At 52.5% G+C, this 20,870-nt stretch overlaps 1 protein-coding gene across 11 annotated transcripts in view; it reads right to left on the reverse strand.

Annotated features, from left to right (window-relative positions):
• The window catches only part of DLG1 (discs large MAGUK scaffold protein 1), a 159,851-nt gene that overhangs the window by 110,651 nt on the left and 28,330 nt on the right, over nt 1-20,870 (reverse strand). Inside the window, exon 1 of one of the 11 annotated variants that reach the window (XM_088132474.1) lies at nt 17,336-17,359. The exons of the other annotated variants lie outside the window; for them this stretch is intronic. Within the exon in view, the coding sequence (XP_087988600.1) occupies nt 17,336-17,344 (9 nt within the window). The 5' untranslated portion in view covers nt 17,345-17,359. Of the gene's footprint in view, nt 1-17,335; nt 17,360-20,870 lie in introns of those variants that run through there. 11 annotated transcript variants of the gene reach the window in all.

A 20,870-nucleotide genomic window follows, 5' to 3' on the forward strand; every position in this document is an offset into this window, starting at 1 on the left:
TTCTCTGGATCCTGGTTCTGCTTTCAAAATACAATGGTACCTCGGGAAAAGTGCAGACTCTGACATTCGAACTTAATGCATTCCGTGACTCTGGGCGTATCCCGAGTTGGTCGTAACCCGACGCAAATTTCCCCATAGGGTTCAATGTAAATCCGGTTAATCCGTTCCGCCCTCCGAATTTGGTTGCACCCCGAAGCAAATTTTCCCATAAGGTTCAATGTAATTACCGTTAATACATTCTGGCGTTCCGCGGACCACGCATCAGGGGCGGGAGAATGGCCGGGCGCCGTGCAGCGTGGTGGGAAAAAGGCCGGGCGCCGCGGGAGAACGGCCGCGGACCACGTGTCAGGGCGGAAAAATGACCGTACCCCGAGGCGGAGTTCGCACATCGAGGTAAATTTTTGCAGCCGGAGCTGGTCGTAACCCGAAAAGTTCGTTAGTAGAGGCGTTCATATCCCGAGGTACCACTGTACCACCAACGCCTACAGCAACGCCTCCCGTGACATAATGGATCCATTAAAACAATATATATAAAATTACAGAAAACATAAAAACGATATAAAGCATTACCAAAAAAAGAAAAAGTCCAAGAGGCTGATGGTTTCCAGAGATGCAGACGAAAAGCTTCTAAGGGGCTAGCTATCCCCACCCTTGATGTCTTCCCTCCTCACCCCAGGCCAAGCGGCAGAGCCAGGTCTTCAAATCCCTCTGGAAGGCCAGGAGTGATGGGGCCAATCTCAACTCCAGGGGCAGGATATTCCAGAGGGCAGGGTCCACAGCCAAGAAGGCCCATCTTCTGGACCCCACTAATCGGAGCTCTTTTACCGAGGGGGTCTGAAGCATGCCCTCTCTGTGTGATCGGGTGGGACGGGTTGAAGTCATGGGGGAGAGGCGGTCCCTTAGGAAACCTGGTCCCATGCCATATGGGGCTTTAAAGGTGATAACCAACACCTAGAATTGGACCCGGAAGCAAACGAGTACCCAGTGGAGCTCGCAGAGCAACGGTGTTACATGGCTCCTTCTTGGGGCTCCAAAAATAGCCCACATAGCTGCATTCTGGACCAGCTGCAGCTTCCAGATACTCTTCAAGGATAGCTCCATGTAGAGTGCATTGCAGTAGTTTATATGGGAGATAACAAGGACATGAGTGACCGTTCGAAGGGCATCCCAATCCAGGAAAGGACATAACTGATGCACGACCTGAAGTTGTGCAAAGGCCCTCCTTGCCACGGCTGCCACCTGCTCTTCAAGCAGGAGCCGTAAGTCTAGGAGGTCCCCCCAGATTACGCACTGGGTCTGTCTGGGGCAGTGCCACCCCATCCAGCGCCAAAGATGACAAAGTCCCGGATGCAGAGGAGCCATAACCCACAGCCACTCCGTCTTACCAGGGTTCAGCTGAAGCCTGTTGTTCCCATCCAGACCCTTACAGCCTCCAGGCACCGTGAAAGGGCGGTCACAGCATCACTTACCTCACCTGGGATGAAGATGTATAATTGTGTATCATCAGCATATTGATACTTCATCCCATGGTGGCGGATGATCTCACCCAGCGGTTTCATGTAGATGTTGAAAAGGAGCGGAGAGAGAACCGAACCCTGCAGCACCCCACAGAGGAGGGGCCGAGGATGGGACCCCTCGCCCCCCATCACCACCAATTGGGATCGGCCCTGGAGAAAGGAGGCGAACCAGCACAATACCATGCCGTCCACCCTCAATTCCCTGAGTCGTCCCAACAGGATACTGTGGTCGACGGTATTGAAAGCCGCTGAGAGATCAAGGAGAGCAGGGATGGTTGCACTTCCACCATCCCGCTCCCGCCAGAGGTCATCCATAAGTGCGAGCAATGCCGTTTCTGTTCCATAACCGGGCCTGAAACCTGACTGGAAGGGGTCCAGATAATCCATTTCCTCCAGAACCCTTTGGAGCTGTGAAGCCACCACTTCCTCAACCACCTTCCCCAAAAAGGGGAGGTGGGAGACTGGACGGAAATTGTCCAGTACAGTAGGATCCAGGGAGGACTTCTTGAGGAGGGGGTGCACCAACGCCTCTTTAAAGGGAGCTGGAAACGCTCCCTCCCGCAAGGATGGAGTAACCATCGCCTGGATCCAACCACATGTCACCTCCCGAGCTACTTTCACCAGCCAGGAGGGGCATGGGTCCAGATGGCAAGTGGTGGCCTTCACAGTCCAAAGGATCCTGTCCACTTCCTCAGGATCAACAGGATCAAACTGTTCCCAGATAACTAGGTAAGGATGATCCCCTGGTATCTCCCCAGACCCTGCCCCACACTCGGAGTTTAACGTAGAACGAATCTGACCAATTTTGTCCTGCAGATGCTCCGAAAATTCCTCCCTGCGGCCCTGCAGATGAATCACTGAATCCCCCTTACTAACGAGGGATCTAGTGATCCCAAACAGGGCCACCGGGCGGCACTCTGCGGACACGATAAGGGTGGAGAAGTATTGGCGCTTCATTGCTCTCATTGCCACAATGTAGGCCTTAATAGCGGCTCTAACATGTGTTCGGTCGGATTCGGTCCATGTCTTCCTCCAGCGGCGCTCTAGACATCTCTTGACTCTCTTCAGCACCCTCAACTCCTCCGTGAACCACGGGGAGTGTCGGGGCCAATGTGGCAAGAGAGGTCCCATAGGCGCGATCCTGTCCAAGGCCCCAGCTGCCTCCCCATTCCAAGCAGCAGCCAGGGCCTCCGCTGGACTGTGCAGCAGGTCCACGGGAATATCCCCCAGCTCCCTCTGGAACCCTGATGGGTCCATCAGGTGCCGGGGGCGGACCAATCACATGGGTCCTGCCTCCTGCAGAGGGGGGTGGTATAGGAGAAACTCAGGGTCACCAGGATGTGATCTGACCATGACAACGGGGAAAGCTGTAAATCTCCCCTCAGATCACTTTCCCATTCCTCCAACAAGAAAACCAAATCCAGCATCTGGCCACTGTCTCAGGTTGGGTCCCGCACAATTTGAGACAGGCCCATGGCTGCCATGGTAGCCATGAACTATTATAAGGCTTTGAAGACCTGGTTCTGCCACTTGGCCTGGGGTGGGAAAGGAATACCTCAAGCATGGGGATGGCTAGCCCCATAGAGGCCTCCTGTCTTCAGCCTCAGATTTTTAATCTTCTTGGACTCTCCTTCCCCTTTTTAGTAATGCTTTTAACTGATGTTTTATGTATTTATATATATTTATGTTTTTAATGTTTGTTGTGAGTCGCCCAGAGTTCCCCTATTGGGGGGAGATGGGCGGGTGAGAAATGTAATAAATAAACTCCCGAGCCGCGTCCAAGGACCACCCCCCATCCCCCTAGGGATGGCAGGTTGAAGTCCCCCAGAACCATAAGCCTGGGGAACTCCACCACCAGCCCCGAGATGGCCTCCAGCAGCTCACGCAGGGAGGCTCCCATGCAGCAGAGAGGCTGGTACAGTAGCAGAACTCCCAACTGTTTGCGGGAGCCCAACCTAATGAACAGTGTCTCACAGCCAGAAACTTGTGGAGCAAATGCCTTGCACCACATAGAACGTAGAGATGATTTCTGAAAGGTACGTAGCCCACAGGTACCAGAGATATGAAGAAGGCCTCAAAAACTAACCGGCCCGATTTGCTGAAGCGATCACAACAAAATGGCTATCTAAAAAGAAAGAGCCACAGAACTGGAAGAGACCTTACAGAGGTTGAAAATCCAACCCCCTGTTCAGAGCAGCTTTCTCCAAACCGTCCCAGGCAGATGACCGTCCTGTCTCTGTTTGAAGACTTCTAACTAAGAACAACACACCCTTTCACATGGCAACCCGTTCCACTGGCTGAACGCTTATACAATCTCTCATGATCTCCAGCCTGAATCTATTTCCTTATAGTTTTAATCCACTGATCTTTTTTGGACTGCGGTGCCCCGTACTGGACATAGTCCCCAAAGGGAGTCTGATCAGGGAGGAGTAGAGTGGAATAACTGCTTTTTGTGATCTGGGTTCTGCTCCTGTTAATGACCCAAGATGGTTTTGGCCTCTTCATCCCACTTCTGGCTGATGTTTAACTTGTTTAACTTAACTGGGAGCCAAAGAGAAGGAAAATCCGTGCATGCCAATGAGCTGGACAGCAACACAAAGACTCCATTACCTAGCCAACATTGAAACTGGGGGAGACGTATCACACATGGCATGCCTGAACAGATCCCACGAAAAAACCCACACATCTTGAACAGCCAAGGAGCTTATTCCATGCCTGACTGAGATCAGGTGGACGAACAGGGAGGCCTCCAGCGGGAACAAACAGCTGGTGGCCGCTGCTCCTCTTCCTGATCTATGCTGTGGCGCCTTGGCGGAGGTCAGAACTGCCTGGCCGGGGAGGGGGGAGGCCGAGCCAACACTGGGCCAGCTGCCAAGGCCAGCATGACCTCAGGGCTTGGCAGAGCAACCAATTAATTGGGAGGGTCCTCGCAAGCCCTTCAGCAGATGGGAAGGCAGCTGGAGGAAGGGAAGGACTGGGGCTGCCAGCCGCGCAACAGAGACCAACTGCAGGGATGCTGGCAGCAGGTGTCTTCTGGGCCTTGGGAGGGGAGGCAGCCAGCAGGCTCTTCAGGCAGGTGTGCTCTGGGGGAAGACAAGGAAGACTGTGGGGCTGGGGTCCCAGAATGAGCAGGTGGGAGGAGTGGAGGCCTGGCATTCCCAGTGACCCTTCTGTTCCTCTTTTTTTAGCCACCTGCAGTGTGCTCCCAGCCATGTTTGCTCCCCCAGGAAGGTGCCAGTTACTGTGTGGGGTCAGGCAGCTACGCCGGAATGAGGTGGAGAGCTGGATAATTGCCTCCTTGGGCTAAGAAGACGTGGGGAGGATAATCTTGGGTGCCAGTGAGAGGGTGTCTAGGGACAAGGGAGGTGCCATGTCACGACACAGGCAGAGCTAAAGGAAGCAGAGCACGTGTGGGGATTCAGGATGAACCTGCAGAGCCAGCCTTGCAGTTCAACCGCTGGCCTTCAAGCAGGAGTGATTGCAGACGAGCAGCACAGGCACGCTGATCCTAGTAGCGACTGACTGGGGGGGATACAGTACGGGGTGCAGGGTTGGCTATTCCCTGGGTCTTAGGGACAAGCTGGGGGGGGGGGCTCCTACTGCTGCACCAGCCCCACTGCTTGAGCTTCTGGACCTCATCGTGGTGCTGGGGGGCTCAGGAATTCCTAGCTTCTGCGGCAACCTTGGGCTTCTCCCAAATGATCTCTGGCCCGACACCTGCAGACCATCCTATGCTGCCCCTCAAAGCAGGTGCCAGATGATAGTGCTAGAGGGCATGGCACCCAGCCCTTTGCTGCGGCCCCATCATTTCCTGCGCCAGAGGAGACTTTTTACTGGCGACCCCTTAGAATGGGTCACCCAGACGTCTTTCGGATCCAGAGGGATTCTGGAGGGTGCTTGGGAAAATATTTGATATCTGGAAGGCAGGCTGTTCACTGCCTGGCTAGCGACTGACCACAGGATGCAACCTGGGCTGTCAACACAATTGTTCCAAACTGGCTTCTCTCCATTAGCTGATCCGACGGCCCTTCAGTTGAGCAAGGAGCTGCAGCCCATGAAGCTTCAGAAGTGACACCTACAACAGCAGGTAGAGGGAGACAAAAAGTGAACCTGGCCAAGCCTAAGTCCTTGTTGTGGTGGCAAGGAAGGTGAAGTTCCAGGACTGCCCATCTCTTACAGAGCTAGGGAGTTCTTTGTTCGGGGTGGCCAACTCCTTAACTCTGGAGAGGACAGGGCAAGCTTATCTCCCACCTGGCTGCCGTGACTACAGGTAATCCTCACTTAACGACCACAATTGGGACCAGAACTTCCATCGCTAAACAATGCAGTTGTTAACCGAATGATCGCATGACCGTTTCGCTTAATGACCACAATCCTGGCAGTCTCAGTTGTGAATGTCCCGGTTCTTAGGCGAGGCAACTTTCTACTGGCTTCCCACAATCAAGTCAGTGGGGAGGCTGGCAGGAAGTTGCAAGCCCCAGGCACTGCTGGGTGGAGGAGGGAGCAAGGGGGTGCAGGGGGGTGCGTGGGAGGGTTAGTGAGGGTGTGCAGGGTGTGGTGCAGGTTGGGTGTGCAAGGGCCTCAGAACTGCTTGGATTTTCAGTGCCAGAGTCAAGAGGCTTTTGAAGCCTCTCCACTCCATGGCTGAAAATCCTGCTTGGATTTCAGCACAGGGAACTTCTAGGAAGCCCCCAGGGACAAGAGGGAGTCCTCGTGGCAGGGGCTTGCAATTGCCAAGCACCCCGCGAACATGTGATTGCCATTTGCAACCTTCCCTGCAAAAGTCAAAGAGGAAGCCAACTCCCTCTCGTCTCTAGGGGCTGGCTGAAAGCGCCCCATGCCGAAATCCAAGCAGGATTTTCAGCCACAGAGTAGAGAGACTTCAGAAGGGTGGGGGAGTGGGGGGTGGGAGAGTTGAAGCGCCCCTGCAGTCTTAAGTGCAGGTGGGCTGCTAAGTGCTCAAATTTTGATCATGTACCACAAGGGCGCTGCAATGGTTATAATTTCGGGCACAGGTCATTAAGTCCCTTCATTCGGCGCCGTAATTTCGAACAGTTGCTGAACAAATGGTCGTTAAGCAAGGACTACCTACCTAAAGTTTGCACATTTCGCCAGCAAAGCTGCTCGGATTTGCCAGAGCTTTGACTGTGTGGGTGGGGTTCAATGGGTTGACCAGGGCAATGTCTTGCCATGTTAGTGGTGACTCCTTTTGGTCTGCTGACTGAGAAAGTGGACAAGATGTTTTTGAGCATGACCTCTACAACTTGCTGGCTGGACCCATGTCCCTCCTGGCTTCAAAATGGGGCTGACAGGGAGTGGGGGAAGGCATGATAGACTGGATCCAGGAGGTTGTCCACCCCTTCCTTCAGGAGGGGGTGATGCCTGAAAGAGGTGGTAGTACATCCCCTCCTTGGATCAATCTGTATTGGATAACTTTAGTTGTCTCCAGCCCTCCTTTCTACGGAAAGACTGTCAAGAGACCATGGGCAGTCAGTCTCAGAGAGCCTTTGAGGAAGTGGATACTCTGGACCTTTCCAGCCAGAGTTCAGACCTGAGCATGAGGCAGAAACCGCACTGGTGGCACCGGTGTCAAGAACTGGAAGGGGAAAGATCGTGCCTCCTATAGTTCTTATATACCTTTCAGCTACCTTCCACACCACCGGTCACTGTGGAGGGCCTGCAGGAGCTGAGGCCCTGTTTTACAAGGGTTCCATTCCTAACTTGGTAGACAATGGTTGAGGATAGGGAGAGGTCAGCTTGGTAGCCATTTACTTGCGCAGTGCCACCAGCCAGTCTTCTCTTCCCTCCTCTTTAACTTTTACATAAAGCTATTGGGAAAGGTCATCCATAGGCTTGGGATAAAGTATCCTCAGTCTGTGGGAAGGAAGCAGAAGCACAGTTCAGGGGAAAAGAGATAACCCGGCCCAGATGTGAGAGCTGTGGTTAGCAAGTGTTTCAAAGTGACTCCACCCCAGTTCTCACTATTCGTCTGGCAGAAATTTTCTCTTACAGTTTTCAATATTACGTTTTTACCCCAGATTAGCATTAAAAATGCCTTTCTGAAATCAGGGCGGTTCCTGCTCCTGTGGCTTGCATGCTATGCGGGGGCTTGATGATACACAACAACTGTCCATTGCTCCTCAACCAAGCTACTGATGGCGTCAAAGCCTTGCCCTGGGATCTGGAGATTATTAGAATACGGATAGGACTAAATAGGCTGCACCAGGCAAGGCAGAGCTGTTGTTTGTCCATCACTGTCCTCTGTCAGCTCCAGTGTTGTCTCTCAGTGCTGTAGCAGTGCTCCTGAGGGAGCAGGCATGTGATGGGGTGGCCCTCCTGAGCTCACCATTACTGCTGGAATGGCAGCATTTGGCCATGGCCAGAACAGCCTTTGCCCAGCTCCTACTGGTGCACCAGTTGTGGCTCTGCCTGGGACAACAGGATCTTGCTATAGTAACTGATCCCTTCAGCGGCACAGTATTCACCTGGACTATGGCAAACATGCTCCATGTTCAAGTGCCCTGAAGACCATTTGAAACCACAACTGGTATAGAAGGCAGCTTCCCGCTTAGCTAGCTCTAGTTGCCAAGAAAATTAGTTGTTGCACACCCTGCATTGGTGCCAGTAGGTTTTTAGTAAAATTCAAAGAGTTCCTTATTCCTAACCCTAGACAGCTCCTGCTGGAATCAACCCATGCAATACATTCATTCCAGAAACTTTTGGTGGGCTCATATTTTTGTGAGGTTGGTGGACCAGGACCAGGAGATTTTCTTTGCTATGGCCCTAATATTATTGAATAGTCTCCCTGGAAACCACACTTGCCTCACCTTTTGTTGATTTCCATAGGCTGGTAAAGACGATGCTCTTCCAGAGAGGTTTCAGTGGTTGGCTAGATGCTGCTGTCTCTTGCTATGATATTCTCCTTATGGCTGTATCTGCTATTACTACCACAGATATTCCAATTTGAATTAATTACTAAACCTTGATTTACCATGGGTGATTTATATGTTGTTTGCTATGTTGTTATGTAGGGAGTCACTGTGAAATACAGTGAGTGGTACAGAAGAACAATAAAATACATACACATATCCTATGTACAAAAAAACCAACAATATTTAGTGCTCCTTTCTAGAGAAGCTCTGAGGTGCCCCAGAGAAAATTCAAAACTGTCTTCACTCTAGTAACAATGGAGAAGCCACCTGTAAGGCCTTCGCACAGGGCCCTACCAAGCGATGACTGAGCGTACTCTTCCCACGATTCTCTTTTAACCACAGAAGCCACAAGCGAATTAATGGGGGTCTAGTTCTCCAGACTCAGGTGGCTGGAGTCTAATGACCGATCCTTAGGTCCTCCTCATGTGATAACAGGAGGGTGCCCTGCCTCAGGGACACATGCTAGGGAGGAGGATCACTGGAATGTGTTATATTGGGTCGGTTCTGAAGCTTCACTCAGGCATAATGGGGCAGAAGGGTTCTGATTAGTCTCCCCAGATGGAGCTGGAGGATAAGCAACTGTCCTGGCTCCCTGCTTGCCCAAGTCAAGGGCAACAGCCCCCATACATAGAAGAGTGCCATCTCCCAAACTGCTTATGTAGTTACACTTCTCCAAAGGCATTCAGTAAGAAAAATGTATCTTGTACTACTGTACAAATAATCCTCGTTTAGTGACAATTGAGACCAGCAACTTGGTCATTAAGTAAAGCAGTTGCCAAGTGAAACCGCAACTGTGCTTGCAAACTTACTTCAGCTCTCCTTTGCTTTATAGACCTGCAAAGGTCATAAATGTGAGAAATGGTCATAAAGTTACTTTTTCATCACTGTCATAACTGCAAATGGTCACTTAATGAGGCAGTTGCTGAGCAAGGACTAACTATAGTACAAAAGAACCCCCCCTACTGGGACAACCCAGCTTTGCACCCTTCCAGTACGATTAGTGCCAATTTGGCTTTAAAATTTAATAATGTTGAGGCAGTTTATATTTTAAAAACTCCTTTAAATGACTGATTTGTTTGACTGCTGGATGCCTTTATTTTATTTTATTATTGCACCATTACATGGTATTTTCCATATAATATGGTGCTTCTTATCCACAGATTGTTTCCAGATTAAGATATATGAAATATAACCCCAACCAACCCCTTCTGTCTGACTATCCAACTCTTGTACTCCAGACTGAGAAAAGCAGCGTGGGCCCTTGTGTCCCTAACCAGAATGCACAACAGCCAATTTCATCCCAATGTTTGACCTAGCTGCCCCCTAGGAGCAGGGCCTGGATAAGACGACAAGGGTGACCAGGATCCGACCAAAACCAAAACTCAGTGGCTGAAGCTGAGGCTGTTGCAAGACCACCCGGGAGGAAGCAGCGGCTGGAGCAGCCAAGCACAAGGGAAGGAATGCCAAAGCCAGATGCCTGCAAGAGGCCCAAGGACCCTGGGCACCAGGCTCACAAGATGCAGAGGCAATGCACCTTGCAAGATGTGACAGAAACACTCAGACTGAGGCCAGGTGTTGTGACGGGCCGGGGAGGGTAGTCAGAGTACAGGGAGAAAGACCACCCTGGCAGCCAGAAGGCCACAAGCGCAGAAGGCAGCTTTCAGCAAGCACCCACCACCGCCATCTGCAAAACAGCGGGTCTCAGCTGATTGCTATTTAGAACTGCTGGCACAGTATCTCAACCTGAACAGCAAATCTTAAATAAAGACGGAAAGTGTGTCGAAAGCACGGTAAAAACATTTCAAGAATGAGAGATGGACTGCTTCCATTTTCTCCAAAGAAAACAGACCTGGGGGCAACAGCTGAATTACAGGCAGGAAGCAAACGAGCAAAGGCAGAGCAGCCAATCTCCAAAGCTGCAGCAATCCCTGCAGGGGGCCAAGCTGCCGCCACTCATATTCCGGATCCAGAGCATCCCCCACCCCCAGAGACCGTTTTCATTAGAGCGTCTCAGGGGGCACCACAAAGAATGCAATTTGACCGGCTTCTATTCAGAGGGACGCTTGAACCTTGCTCTTTCCTTTATCTCAGCAGGCCTCAGAGCGGGCCTGGAGTACACAACCTGGCAGGACACACCCAGAAGCCCATCCTGGCAGACAGGCACTTCCAACCAAACCGAGACCAACCAGTTCTGCTGCTTCACTCTTATGTAATATTCCAGCCCACCCCCAGTCGTGGAATAGGTCAAATTAAGTACGAATCCATCAGCTGGCATTAAGAGGCTGTATCCAGGCACTTTGGCCCAGTCTGGTCTAGAACGAACCCCCTGCGATCCTTATAAGCCTTCGGCCAGCAGACTAGCCCCACCCTTGCCACAAGCAAGCATCTTGTGTGCCCCAGCCAGGCAGGGAGAGAGCATCCTAACCCCAGAAAAGCAGAGCGGCAAGCTCTCAGGCTCCCCTGGACTCCCACACATCCTGCCAGTTCTGCTCTCCAGAACCAGCAAAGTTCAACAGGTCACTCATTACCTGGCTGGAGCTGGTGGCAACCGAGACACAGTCCACGAAGGGGTGCCTGCGAGCAAAGAAGGCAAGGATGGGCTGCCAGCGTGAAGGCTCAGGGCCCTCTGGCAGATTGTCCGCAGAGCCCTTCCTGGCCCAGAACCTCGGCTTGGGCCCTCCCGACCCCTGGCCAGATCCGGGGGTGGTGCCACTCCGGCTGGCCCGTGAGTAGAGGAGAGAGCTGTTTCCAAAAATGTAGTTCATCTCTTCAGTCCTGCAGGTGGCTATGCGAGCCGGTATGCTTCCCCGTCACCCACCGAACAGGGAATGAGCAGCCGAACACAGGCAGAATTACGACTGCATCGCTGAGAAGAGGAAGCCAGCCAGCCAGCCAGCTCATTGGCTCTCGCGGCTCCTTCCAGGCCGGCCTGCATCCACAGCTGCTCTCACCAGCTCCTGCAGCACCCAGGACTTTGCCCAGGGACATCTTCCGTGCGTGGAGCCTGCTGGCTTTCCGACTGTTGGCTACATCCCTCAGCAACACCAAGCAGGATATCCAGGCACGGAGGGTGTCTATTCGCAGGTAACCAGAGAGGCTGCCCCTTCTCAGCCCCCCAAGCCCCTCTGGGGATGCCCGGGAAGCAGGGAGCTGTCATTACAGTCGGGCAGCCGCATGACCGCTTCCAGCTGGTCTTGAAAATAGCAACACCGGCGCCGCCAACCGATTCCCCGGTCGCTAGCAGAGAAGCCTTCGGAACTCCCTTCCTCCTCCTGCCAGACGCCTTCTTTCCTTTTAGGGAGAAGCCTTCTGCCAGTGAGGTGCCCCGGGCACGGAAGCCACGGTAAGCACAGGTTGGTCCAGGCTTTCTCAGCAGCTGCCGCTTTCACTGCCCCGAAGGCTCTGAGCCGAGCCGAGCTGAGCAACAGACAGGCTCCCCCAGACTCTGCCGCCAGCTCTCTGGGCTCCTGTAGCCAGTCCAGCAGGAAACGCCCTTCTGTGCACCACCGGAAAAGGTAGACCTGACAGGCACCAACTGGGGCAGGCCTCAACCAGGAACAGCTCTCGGGGCCGTCTTGCTAGTTCTCCTTGGTATCTCCAGCTGGGGTGGCAGTGCCACCATCCCCTCAACCCCCCTTTTTCTTCCAGACGGCCTTAGTCACAACGTAAGCTCGCTCTTCCTGGCAAGACAACGGCTGTGAGGATCCGTATCGTTTCACTCTTCTGTTTCTGGGAGTAAGCAGGCTGAGCTCCTTCAAGACTTTTCTCCTTGCTGTTACTGAGAAGCCTTTCATGGTAACTGCGTGGGGAGGGGAAGGGTACAGCAGTACTCAGAATGCATTCTGAGTTGCTTGGATGCTGTTTTCAAGCTCATATGCAAGACCGCACAGAGATATGCACGGACGCATGCATTACAATATTACACAGTAGTGTAGGTGATCGAATGACCAGTCATACAATACTCATGTCAGCCCTTCGAGGTAGGCCAGATCAGGAAACCACCACCACCGGAACTACTCGAACGCCACTTTGTAACCATAAACAACTGCTACTTGGTGTAACAACAGAACCTTGAAGGCCTGACGGCATTTCCCCTTCCCACCCTCTTGCACCAAGGAGAGTCAAGGCAGGGCGATCGCGAGTTTCTTCCCCATGCATTCCGGTTTTCCTGGGCTGAGCTCATGTTTTACTAACAGCCTCTACGCTCCTTCTCTGTGCTCTTTTACAACGCGTTATGGCATTAGCCCGCCCTCTGGATCTCCGCCACAAGCAAGGCGAGTGAGCTGGGTTCATGCAATACACAAAACCAGAAAAGAAGCCACCTGTAAAGGCAACGAAGCTTGCAGGCTTGCACAAGCGTTCTGCGCAGCTAGCCTTTATTTATTTATTTATTTATTTATTTGGCTTGTATGCCGCCCATCTCCCCCACGGGTGACTCTGGGCGGCTCACAATAAAAACGAAGAAATACAATTCTCTCCAAGATGGCTAAAAACTATAAATAATTTAAAAACATATTAAAAATACCGTAAAAAACCTCCTCTAATTTTGGCCCTATAAAAATCTGTAAGATGCTGGGGGGGGCAACCCCTCATCCCACCAGCCATCTCCACAGGTGCGGGCCCCCCTCTGGCCCCCAGGCCTTCTGGCAAAGCCAGGATTTAATACCTTTCCTGAAAGCCATGAGGGAGGGGGCACACCGGACCTCAGGAGGCAGGATGTTCCATAGGGCGGGCGCTATAGCAGAAAAGGCTCTCTGCCTAGACCCCACCAATCGAAATTCCCTGACCGATGGGGTCTGCAACCTGCCCTTTCTGCTGGACCGAGTGGGACGGGCTGAAGTGACCAGGGCAAGGCGGTTCCTCAGATAACCTGGTCCCATGCCATGAAGGGCTTTAAAGGTGATAACCAAAACCTTGAATTGGACCCGGAAACAAACTGGTAACCAATGCAGCTCGCGCAACAGCGGTGTTATATGTGCCCTCCTAGGGGCATTAAGAACTGTCCGCGCCGCCGCATTCTGCACCAGCTGTAGCTTCCGGATACTCTTCAAGGGTAGCCCCATGTAAAGCGCATTACAGTAGTCCAACCCAGAGGTGACCAGGGCATGAGTGACCGTGCGGAGGTCCCCCTGATCCAGGAAGGGGCGTAACTGCCGCATGACACGAAGTCGTGCAAAGGCCCTCCTGGCCACGACTGCCACCTGCTCTTCGAACAGGAGTCGTGAGTCCAGGAGAACCCCCAAATTACGCACCGAGTCTGTCTGGGGTAGTGCAACCCCGTCAAGAACCAAAAATGACAAAGTCCTAGATCTTGAGGCTCCCCGTATCCATCTTACTGGGGTTCAGCTGAAGCCTGTTGTCCCCCATCCAGGCCCCCACAGCCTCCAGGCACCGCAAAAGGGTAGTCACAGCATCACTTAAGGCACCTGGGATGGAGATGTATAGTTGGGTATCATCAGCATACTGATGATACCTCACTCCATGGCGCCGGATGATCTCACCCAGCGGCTTCATGTAGATATTAAATAGGAGCGGTGAAAGCACTGACCCCTGTGGCACCCCACACAGTAGGGGCCGGGGGCTGGACTTCTCGCTCCCTATCAACACCGATTGGGTTTGGCCTTGGAGAAAGGAGCTGAACCAGCACAGCATTGTGCCACGCAACCCCAACTCCTGCAGCTGACCCAAAAGGATACCATGGTTGATGGTATCGAAAGCCGCCGAGAGGTCAAGAAGAGCAAGGATGGATGCACTACCCCCATCCCGCTCTCACCAGAGATCATCTAAAAGTGCGACCAATGCTGTTTCTGTCCCATAACCAGGCCTGAATCCTGACTGATAGGGGTCCAGATAATCCGTTTCCTCCAGGATCCTCTGAAGTTGCCGCATGACCACCTTTTCTACCACCTTCCCTAAAAAGGGGAGATGGGAGACTGGACGAAAATTGTCCAGGAGGGTGGGGTCTAGCGACGGTTTCTTGAGGAGAGGGCGGACCAAAGCCTCTTTGAAAGGCTTCGGGAACACCCCCTCCTGCAAGGATGAATTAACCACCACCAGGACCCACCCTAGGGTCACCTCCTTGGTGGATCTGACCAACCAGGAGGGACACGAATCTAAATCACAGGTGGTCACGCTGACAGCCCCGAGGACCCTGTCCACTTCCTCAGGGACAACAGGATCAAACCGCTCCCAGATAACTGGGCAAGAACGCTCCCTGGGCAACTCTTCTGGACCTACTCCACGCTTGGCTTCCAACGGAGAACAGATCTGAGCAATTTTATCCATCAGGTGTTCAGCAAATTCCTCTGCACGACCCTGCAAGTAGTCCCCCACCCCCCCTTTTCCCCAGGAGGGCCCGGGTGACCCTAAACAGGGCTGCAGGGCGACACTCTGAGGATGCAATAAGAGCGGAGAAATATTGATGTTTCGCCGCCCTTACCGCCACTAGGTAGGCCTTAATAGCCGCTCTAACCTGTGTTCGGTCTGATTCGTCCCAGGTTTTCCGCCAGCGGCGCTCTAGCCGTCTCTTAGCCCTTTTCAGCTCCCTCAACTCCTCCGTGAACCACGGGGAGCGCCGGGAGTGATGGGCCAAGAGAGGACGCACAGGCGCGATCCTGTCCAAGGCCCTAGCCGCCTCCTTATTCCAGGCTGCGGCCAGAGCCTCCGCTGGGCCGTGCAGCAAGGCCTCAGGAACAACCCCCAGCTCCCTTTGGAACCCATCCGGGTCCATCAGTCGCTGGGGGCGGACCGTTCGAATAGGTCCTGCCTCCCTGCGGAGGGGGGCGGCATAGGAGAATCCTGCCGCCACCAGGGAGTGATCTGACCATGACAGGGGGGATAATGTAAAATCCCCCACCAGATCACGCTGCCACTGCTCCGACAAGAAAACCATATCTGGAGTGTGACCACCGTCCCATGTCGGGCCATCTATGACCTGGGATAGGCCCATGGCTGCCATGGTAGCCATGAACTCCCGAGCCGCCTCTGAGGCCAACCCCAGGGATGGCAGATTAAAGTCCCCCAAGACCATAAGTCTGGGGAACTTCACTGCCAACCCCGAGATGGCCTCCAGCAGTTCAGGCAGGGAGGCTGCTATGCAGCAGGGAGGCTGGTACACCAGCAGCACTCCCAACTGATCCCGTGTGCCCAACCTCAGGAACAGGGTCTCACATCCAGCAACTTGTGGAGCAGGGCCCCTGAAGGCCAATAGGGATTCCCTGATGACTACTGCCACTCCCCCTCCCCTGCCCTGGGGTCTCGGCTGGTGCCACACCCTAAACCCGGCTGGACACAATCCCGAGAGGGCTACTCCCCCCTCTGGTGCCAGCCAGGTCTCGGTGATACACACCAGGTCAGCCTGCTCCTCCCCAATAAGGTCGTAAATAAGGGGGGCCTTATTATTGACTGACCTAGCGTTCAGCAGCAACAGACGAAAGCCCAGGCCTCTGTAGGCCTGCTGACCAGTGTCTGGGCTTGAGCTCTGAGGGCCGGAACACGCCACCGGTATAACGCATCGGGGGCGTCTTCCCCTGAAACAGCCTGCCCTCTGGCTCCCGCCATACCGCCCCTTGCCCGTCACCACCTGAATGCCTGCCCTAAACTGCCCAAGGTCCACCTCCCCCCCCCCAGGCCTTCCACTTAAGGGGCCCGCCATACCCCCCTCCACACAAGGGAGAGGAGACAAAAAAGGGGTGGGGCCACACACCCCTGTGGCACTTCAGCTGACCGCTCTCAGCGCCAACAGGGGGTCACCACTCCCAATCCTCTAACAAACACTCACCCTCTCTCCACTGGCTTCTCTCACTGGCCAGGAAGAGAGGGACCCCATTCGCTCCTGCCCTCTGCCCGTCTCCCACCCAGGCAGAGAGCCGCACATTCACCTTCTCCACTCACAACCTCCACTCACATACGCCCACCCGCTCGAGTACCCCTGCGTCTTCTCTAGGGGAGGGGGCGCCCCTTGCCACATAGAGGCTCATCTCCCAAGCCCCAAGGTCTCAAAGTCACTGTGGCCGCCGGGCTCTGGCCTCCAATCTCCTTCAGCCTTGCCGCCAGCGTCCCGCCGTCAGCGCCGGTGCTCTCACCGCAGGCGCTCCCACCGCCGAGGCCAGCTGCACTGGGCCTGGGGCCCCGCTCCGCCGGCACTCCCGGCCCCACAGGGCCCGCCTTCAACTCCGGCGTCGCTCCCCTCAAGCCCGGGCGCCGTTCTCGGCTCCACTGGCGACGCCACCACAGCCACCAACGCTCTCCCGTTGCCACCTCCGTGGGCCCTCTGGGACCGAGCGTCGCCCACTGCCGCGCCTGCCCACGTCCAATCCTCTCCGTCTTTGCTCCAGCCGCCACCGCCGTCGCAACTCCTCTCCCCACGGCCGCGGCCCGCCTCGGACGGAGGTAACACCGGGGGTTCTCTTCATTCACCCCCCATTCCTACGAAAACCCCACACCTCCTACTCTCCTCACCCGCATAGTTGGTTATGGTTATGGTAGAAGCCAAAAAGGAGGTTATGGCTGGGAGCTCTGCACTAGGCGTCTGTCCCCTGCCGCCATCTTGGAAACCAGATGGTTAATACTGGTTTATACTGCCAGCTGCACACAGAGAGGGGAAACTTCCTTTCAAGACCCTCCGCACACAGCCAGAAAGGGACAGAGGGGCTGCTTGGGCTTGCCCACCGCCCGCCGGCTCCTCAGGGAGAATGGGGCCTTCTGCAGAGAAGAAACCTCCACCTAGGTTGTCGCGTGCCTGAGGAGAGAACGAGCCCATTTCAAGCATTTCTATATCGCTCTGCATGGGAAAAAAGTCAAGGTGACACACACTTAAATATTACAATGAAAAACAATGAGGCACAACAGAAACGCCACTGATAAAATACAATACAAAAACCATACCCCAGGCATGGTCTTTAAGGGATCCTTGTCTGCATGGAGGGAGGTACCCAGCGGGATAACAGCGTTCTGCCCTGGATCTGGCGCTCTTCAACGTTTGTATAAATGGCTTAGACGGGAGGACAGAAGAGACGGTCAGCAAACCTGCAGGCAACACAACGCCTGGGGCGGGGGGGAGAGACTGCGAACACCTTGGAAGACAGATTCAAGGTTCAAGAGGATCCTGACAGACTTGAACATGGGGCCCTGTCCAACAAAACGCTATTCAGTGGTAAAAAAATGTAAGGTCCTGCACTTAGGAAAAAACAGATGCACAAGTAAAAGATAGGTGGTGCCTGAGTCAGCAGCGGTGCTCGTGAGAAGGGCCTCGGTGTCTTGGAAGACCGCAGAGTAAGCATCAGCCAGCCGTGTGCTACAGCAGCCAAAAGAGCCAATGCAGTTCTGGGCTGCATCCACAGGGCACAATGTCAAGACTACAGGAAGTGATAGTCTGCATCACGGTGCACTGGACAGACCACGCCTGGCGTGCCGGGCCAGCTCTGGTCCCCCGAGGACAAAAGGAAGGGTGCTGAGCGATCTGGGAAGAGCGCAGAGAGCAGCGACGAGGGAGGGGGGCTCGGGGGCTCAGACCCCTGCGAAGAGCGGCGAAAGGAGCTGGGTCTGTTCAGCCTGGAGAAGAGGAGGCGGGGAGGAGACGCGGGAGCAGGCTTGGCATCCTGGAGGGGCTGCCCCACCACGGGAGGGTTTTAAGCCAAGATGGGACAGTCTGGGATGGAAGCTTTGGCGAGGGAGATACAAACTCAGAATCAGGAGGGATTTCCTGACTGTGAGAGCTGTGAAGCAGGGGAATAGCTTGCCTCCTGGAGTAATGGAGGTTTCCAAGCCAAGATTGGATAACTATTTGTCTGGGATGGTCTGAGGATTCCTGACCTGGCCAGGGGAGTAGATCAGAAGACCTCCAAGGTCTCCTCCAATCCTAGGATTGTACGAAAACAACTTTAAAACACTAACAACTTACAGAAATACAAAAGTTAAAAATCATAGCAGCTAACCCAGGACAAAACAGCCAAGGAGAATAAAAACATCTCTGTCCCTAAGAAGATGACACGGGCAGCAGCAGATGAACATTATTAGGAGGGCATTCGAAAGTCAGGGGGCAGTCAATGCCTGAAACCCCCTCAGTCACCCGAGCAGGCATTCCCAAGATTATCATAAAGTATAGATAAAAATATATGCAAACAGGCATTCCTTCAGATACTGTGGTCCCAGATCTTATAGGCTAGAACAAGCACCTTGAATTAGGACCAGGACCAAACTGGAAGCCAGAAAAGACCACAAAAAGCTGGCGTAGTATGTCCAGTCCTCTGCCACAGCATTTCATTCTAACTAGTTTCTGAACTATCGTCAAGGGCAGCCCCATGCGTCCTGCACTGCAGTAATCTAAGCAAGACAAAACCAGGGCAATGATTCCTGGAGCAAGCTATCTCTATCCAAAGAGAACTGAGGCTGGCCACTTGCCCACTTCCTGCAGAGCCACTTGCGTCTCTAATGTCAAAGACAGAAAAGAGAAGTGCCCTCGGCTAGGAATCAGACCCCATCCAGAACAGGTTGAATTCCCCTAGCCAGTAACAGCTCTTCTGTCCGGTCTGGATTGAGTTTCAGTTGATTGGCCCTCACCCAGTCCATTACGACAGCCAGGGACGGGCTCAGAAGTTCTAGATCTGACAAACAGGAGAGAAGGAGATGAGTGTCATCAAAATACCAAGGACATTTTACCCCACATCTCCCTCCCATAAAGCACTTTCATGCAGATACTGAAAAACATGGGGGATGAAGTGGAATTTTTGGTACCCACATTATACAGGGAGTCGTCAGTTAATGACTGCCCTGTTTAGTGACCATCCAAAATTACAATAGCACTGAAAAAGTAACTTTACAACTGGTCCTCAAACTTATGACCGTTGCAGCATTCCCCCCAATCACATGATCACAATTCAGGCGATTTGCCATCTACGGGCATTTACGACTGATGCAATGTCCCGTTAGTCACGTGATAGCTATTTGCGAGCTCCACAGCCAGCTTCCAACAAGCAAAGTCAATGGAGAAGCTGGCAGTAAAATCACAAGTTGTGGTCATGTGATGTCTCACTTAACAACCATGGGTAATTTGCTTGACAACCACAGTGGAACTGAAGTCATAAATCTGGTATGGTCATGTGATGTTTCGCTTAATGACCATGTCACTTAGGGATTGAGCTGTTCATCCCAATTGTGATAATTATGTGAGGACTACCTGTAATGCCATGGTTTTGAGCAGAAATCCTCCAGCATCACCTTCTAGAGTGTCAGTGGAAACATTTCAAGGCTCTTTCACCCCACCTCACTTGGACAAGCTCTCCAGAATGACAGTGTAATCAGCACTCCCTCGTATCTTAGACTTCCAGGGAAGCAATGGCAGATTGAGGATGGCTCCGCGTGAGCGAAGCTGATAGCCACGGCACAAATAGGAATTGGTGAAGGGATCAGCTCCTCAGAACCCTTCTCTGGATCAAGGAGAGGATTAGGATCACCCACAAGTTTGCTCCATACAGAGACTCACCCGTGAAGACACCACAAAATAGTGATCTCTGCTGGGTTTGAGAGCTCTGGGAGCCAGGGGGAAATGAATCTTGCCAAAGCTGCAGTTCGGCACCTTCAAATGGACACTGGGTTCACCTACTTCCTCTCTTAAGTATTTTAGGAAATTACTTATTATCAAGCTTTTGGATGTTAAGAACCTTCTAAAGGGCAAGTTTTGCCACACTGGGAAAGCTTCCTTCTACCCTGGATGAAAGAAGTTTTATGTTAAGTTTAAAGATTAAATAGAATTTTTTTTAATTTGGGGGAAACAGCAAGAGTGTCTAGAATGTTGATTTTGGAAAGTTAAGGGGCCAGATGGAATTGAAAGAATATTTCCTGTGGGTTGATTAAAATTTTATAAAAGTAAATATGAAGATTTTGAAATTAACTGTAAGAAATCCCCCCTCGGGAAAGTTTTGCTGACTGGAGAATAAACATGATAAAAGGGGACTTTAAAGGTTGACTAGAGGGAACCAGAGAGAACTAAAGATTACAATTAAAGGAGAGGAGACCTATTAATAAAATGGAGCAATATTATTTTACTATAGAAGAAATTAAAGCTGTCGGGGAAAAATGTATTCAGAAATTACTTTTAAGTTTGTCTGCCACTACAGAAATAGATATAACAGAGGTTACAGAAGAGGAACAGATTTTACAGGATAAAATAGAGACTGAGGCTGATTTGAATGTGGATTTGAAAATGGGTTTTTAGAAAACACCAGACTACAAGAGCATTATGGAAGATAATGATGTGGATTTGAAAACTGATTTAAAAATGACAGATTATAAGAGTCACATGGAAAAAGATATCACAGTAGATTTACAAATGAAACTGGCTGATGTTTTAATAACTAAAGGGGGCATACAAATAATAAATCAGAAGTGTGACTTGCATAGCTTTTTCATTTTGGATTTACAA

The sequence above is a fragment of the Python bivittatus genome, unplaced genomic scaffold (assembly GCF_059951505.1).
Source record: "Python bivittatus isolate LINGU-HERP-01145 unplaced genomic scaffold, Pbiv_v1 ctg000980_np1212, whole genome shotgun sequence".
Lineage (NCBI taxonomy): Eukaryota > Metazoa > Chordata > Lepidosauria > Squamata > Pythonidae > Python > Python bivittatus.